This window comes from Eufriesea mexicana, unplaced genomic scaffold (genome assembly GCF_001483705.2).
Source record: "Eufriesea mexicana isolate 0111107269 unplaced genomic scaffold, ASM148370v2 scaffold996, whole genome shotgun sequence".
In the NCBI taxonomy this organism is placed as follows: Eukaryota; Metazoa; Arthropoda; class Insecta; order Hymenoptera; family Apidae; genus Eufriesea; species Eufriesea mexicana.
The window spans coordinates 222170-227234 of NW_016909198.1; the positions used below are offsets into that span (position 1 = coordinate 222170).

Sequence of the window (5065 nt, forward strand, 5' to 3'; positions counted from 1 at the left end):
TAATAACCAAATGGAACGAGCAAGCCAACGACGAGACCTGAGCAACATAACTACGAGACAGAAACATTCCAACGGTGAGATATAAACATACCAACGAGGAAGCGCTCGAGTATTATACGAAATACTCGAACGCCCTAACGAAAACAAAGCGAACGGAAGTCGTAAAATTTGTGAAAGGAAAGATTTAACCAACGATGAGACATAAGTAAACCAACGACGAAGCATTCGAATATTGTAGAAAATACTCGAATGCTGAAAGAAACACAAAAAGAATGAAAGAAATAAAATCTGGAAGAAGAAAAATAATTAGAACCTGAAAGAAAAGATAATTAGTACCTGAAAGAAGAAATTATTGTTAAATTATTTAAGAGAGTGGACAATGGCCACTGAATAGCCATTGATCTAGCCAACGATGATATATTAATAAACCAACGACGAAGCATTCGCATATTGTACAAAACACTTGAATGCATAAACAATGAAATCTAGAATAAAATAAATAGAATCTGAAAAAAAAAGAAAGATAATTAAAACCTGAAACAAAAAGAAAGAATATTAACGCGGTCCTCCCGCAGTCGGAGGGACAACTGGCTCGAGCCTGCACGCGGGCCCCTTATATAGCGGCGGCCGGGCGAAGATCGGCGAAAATTTCCGAACTTTACCGATTCCTTTAAAAGTTACTTTTTCGCTGTAATAACTAACAATTTATTAACTTTTTTGACTTCTTTCGTTAATATGCGTTGCAAACTATTTGTTATTAACAATTTTAATTTGTTATTTGCAATAAGTGTAGCGATTTACCAACTTATTGCAAATTTTGTACAAATACGTTGTATATACTAGTAACAGTCTATAATTTAGTCATTTTTTTCAATTATACTATACATTTACATTGTGAACAATTTGTTAATAAAAATAAGTGCAATAATTTTTACACTTTTACAAATTATAGGTACATTTATATGTAGACACTTCAGGAATCACCTAATAAATATTACAGATTAGAGAAAGAGTTAAAATTTTTTGGTGAGTAATTTTGTTCTGTCATCTTTAATCATTCGTGTTTAATGATTTTATTTGGTTATTAGAACATTATCTTCGTATAATTTATTTCAATTATGGACTTACTTTCATAATCTACAAATTTTTCCATTTATTTATAAATTTTAATTATACTTAAGTATAATTTCTCTTAATAATTGTTTAAGTTTTGCAATCTTCTTTGATGTTAATATCGTTAATAGTGGTAATGACATTGCGTGCAAATTTCGGATTTGGTAGTCGAAAATAGTGGTAACGTCGTTATGTGCAAATTCCTGTTTTACTTATGTCGATAATATGGAAACAACTCTATCCCCAAGGTCTTGTTTTGATAGTGTCGATAATAGTGGGCGGAATATTATCCACAAATTTCTTGTTTGTTATTATCGAAAATAGTGGAAACGACATTATACGCAAATTTCCGTTTCATATCATTCCGCTATATGTAAAAGAACAGGAATCTTGTTTTGGTTTTTATTGTCTTATCTTGTATTTTGATAACATACATAAGAAATTGTAGCAAGAGGGGCGACGAATGAAAATCAATGTGAGGTAAATGGACAATGTAAAGAAGCAAAATCCTGTTATATCGACACAGGTTATACTTGGTCGTGAAGTTGTCTACTTACGATACTACTGCTGTTATAGCCTCCTGTACTAGCTGTTGATTAGATACAGTACAATTAATATAATTAATTGGTGTAATTTATTATTATAATACTAACATCTGTATTCATGATGGATAATTGATCGATGAAAATGGACAAATATAAACAATGACACGGTGTCTCATTGCCATATTTGTACCTGCAGATCTTTCCGTAAAACTGAAACTTATAAAATACGTACCAATCTGTTTCATCTCTTCACCAATATCTGCAAACACGATTCTAGAAAACTCAATTAAAATACCCACCATTTCCCTCTCCCCTGCAACTACAAATTTCCCAAACCTTTCTCCACCCGCGCATGCAAAAGGAACAAAGCATATTCTCCCCACTATCTTACTGCTATTCGATTAAAAAACGACCGTGGATTCTCAGATTGGCCGACATAATCCAATTCCGAATTATCCACGGTTCCGTTGGGGCAGCTTTCACGCGTGTGCACCGGTGCATCTCGATCGTCATCCAGTCGAATACGCTACAATAACGATCGAATTCTTGCATTGTCGTCGCTCGACGCTGGCCTCGTCTAAATACCGAACCATCAGGGGCACCCCTGGATCAAGGACCCCACCGTAGACGCGTGAAAAATCGTTTAGAAGCACAAGAGTGGTCTCGACTCGGGGCACACGGTGTTTCGAGTGGCTTCGGAAAAGGCTGGTTACCAGCTAGAGAGATCGTTGCTGCGAACGGGACCCTTTTCATACGAAATCTCTCACTCTCTCTCTCTCTCTCTCTCTCTCTTTCTCTGCCATTAAACGGCCACTGACTGTGCTGACTCAATCGAGAAAGGGTTGGAAGGATCGGCTGAGCCTCCGGTAATCCACGGCTTACACGGGCTTGAGTGTAAATATTGATTCCAATCTGGTGTCGACGACAATGGGGCTGGAAGAGGCACCGTTCCGGACCATCTATGACGGTCTCAGCGCAAGCCGCTGTCAAAACAGTCATTACCACCTTGCAATGAACGATCTGGACCTCTTCCGGCTTATCTACGAGATCTGTGTCCATCGATGGCGGTCAGAAGATGTCGAAGATAACGGACGAAACGATTTGGAGGAAACTGTGGAGCTTGAGTTGTTTTCTTAAGCAATTTCTTAAATAATTTCTGCTTCTTCTTCGAAATGGCGGAGTGTAGGTGAGAGGTAGGTAGTAGAATTGCAGAACTGAAAATGCAATCTTGCCAGTCGCTGACAGATGGGCCTCAACAGTCCTGTCCAACGGGCCTTGACGGTCGCTGACAACCGGATCGCTTCTCTGTGTCCAACGGAACACAGTATCTTCTAATTCCTTTACTATCGGTCACGGACCACTCTATCACTCATTATTAATTTTTAGAACAGTGAGAAAACTGTAAGAACGTAAAATACCACTGACCGTACTCTCATTCGAAAACTGGGCAAGTTCCGATGGCGGGTGGCACGGTTAACAGCAAAATCGGCAGCACATCGAGCTATTTCGTGTTAACGTGGCGAAGAATAATACGCGACCGAGGCAGGAAAACATTTGCGAAAATTAATTACGAGTCTGTCTGAGCCTGTGAATGTTTACTTTGGTCCTATTTACAAACCACGCCTCTCGGTACGTCATGTTTAACTGATCTCCTTACCATGAATTATAAACGATATTATACACGAAGAGGTTAAAAAATTCTCGAACAGTTAAGCGGAGACCAGAGTGTGAAATAAATCTATTTCGAGACTAAACGCTTTTAAATTTTTGGCTCCTATTCCTTTGGGTCACTCTTGCCACACTCCTTACAAAAATGAGATTAGGGTTATCAATCATAGAGTATTTTTGTCGATCGGGTTTGTACTCCTATAGTATGTTTGTACTAAATACAATGGTGGTAGCCCGTCTTTAGTAATTACACCTGGAAATGTCGTATATAAAAGTAGAAATTATTAAAATATGCTTGAGTAGTAAAATTGTAATATTAATACACACGAAGATGCCTCTTTTTATAGTGAACAGCCGCGATTGTTCTTTGCCCAAACATTTTAGTATGTCCTGGATTACTATTCCGGAAGTTGGAAGTCCCTGCCAGAATATTTTGGAAGGTGTTCCAGAAATTACAGTTCGTACAAAGTGGATATGAGAAACTCTTAACAATATTGATATTTGAAAAGAATAACACTTGAAAATTATGTAATAATTGGATTATATTTGTTGTAATCATAAAAAATTGTACAATTCTCCCGATACGCTGACAACAAGATAAAAATCCAGTTTGTATATCATACAAAAGAAGAAGAACGATATTAAATAGTAAAGACTAAACCACTCAGCGATACCGCCATAATCTTTTAAATCCGAGCACATGTCACAGGTTTTTCTACAAAATTACTTTCCACGAAACTCAACCTCCTCTTGTCCGAGTAAAAAATTTATCTTATCAAAATTAAAACGAAACGTTTCTCAGGTACATACATACTTCGAAAATTACAAGATACATCTATCCAAATAAAACGAGGATAAAAATATATAAATATGGTTTCACTTCGTAAGATGCAAACACAATTTTTGTACAGAAACAAAGCTACCATATAATCACTACCTTAAAACGTCCTAAACTTCCTTAAAAAATATAGTTTTTGAAAAAATGTTAGGAAACCGCTCATCTACCTTTGCTAATCCTATCAACCTCCATGCCATTGGTGTTCACTTGTCTAGATGTTTCCGTGTTCAAAGGCGCGCCACCGAAACCTAACCTCGTCTTCGGCGGAAGTCCATTGAACTCCGGAAGGTTCTCCATTTCGTACATCTGCATGTGCTGCGCGAACGAGTCTGCGTGAAGTCGTGTCGCCATTATCCCGAATCCCTCGATCAGGGCCAAGAACACGCCGCCGACGGTGGCGCTACCTATCATTGATGGAACTCCGGTTCTGGCGGCCAAGACGCCTCCCGTGAGGGCGCCGCTCAATATGGAGTTCCATGGATCCTCTTTCGACCGACAGCGTATCAAGGTGCATTCGATCGCGGAGAAAAGGCCACCCCAGATGGCGAAGTTGCCGGAAATTTGAGGAACACGGTTCTTCACCGTCATTAGACCACCGTATAGTCTTCGCTGGAACCCCGATGGCGCGTTCCGGAAGCCGATGACGCTCTGATAGAAGAGGGTGGTTGTAGAAAATGATTTATAGCTTCGGTGTTTGTAAGTATCGAAATATTACATGTGATGTGACACGATGTCTTGATAATTGAAATACGATGAAGATAAATAGTAATATGTAAATATATTTCTATTCTTATAAAAGTTAATATTAATTTTGACAAAAATAGCTGAATGTTATAGGAAATTAAAATAAAGGCTCGATACCAGTAATTTGGATTAGTTTGATAGTTCGGGGATTAAATAT

The 5065-nt window shown here is 38.1% G+C and overlaps 1 protein-coding gene across 1 annotated transcript in view; it reads right to left on the reverse strand.

Moving 5' to 3' along the window:
- Nucleotides 1–4812, reverse strand: part of fuss (SKI family transcriptional corepressor fussel) — a 65483-nt gene extending 60671 nt beyond the window's left edge. The window contains exon 1 of the mRNA XM_017900076.1: nt 4372–4812. Within this exon, the coding sequence (XP_017755565.1) occupies nt 4372–4752 (381 nt within the window). The 5' untranslated portion in view covers nt 4753–4812. The remainder of the gene's footprint in view (nt 1–4371) is intronic.
- Nucleotides 4813–5065: the final 253 nt, after the last annotated feature.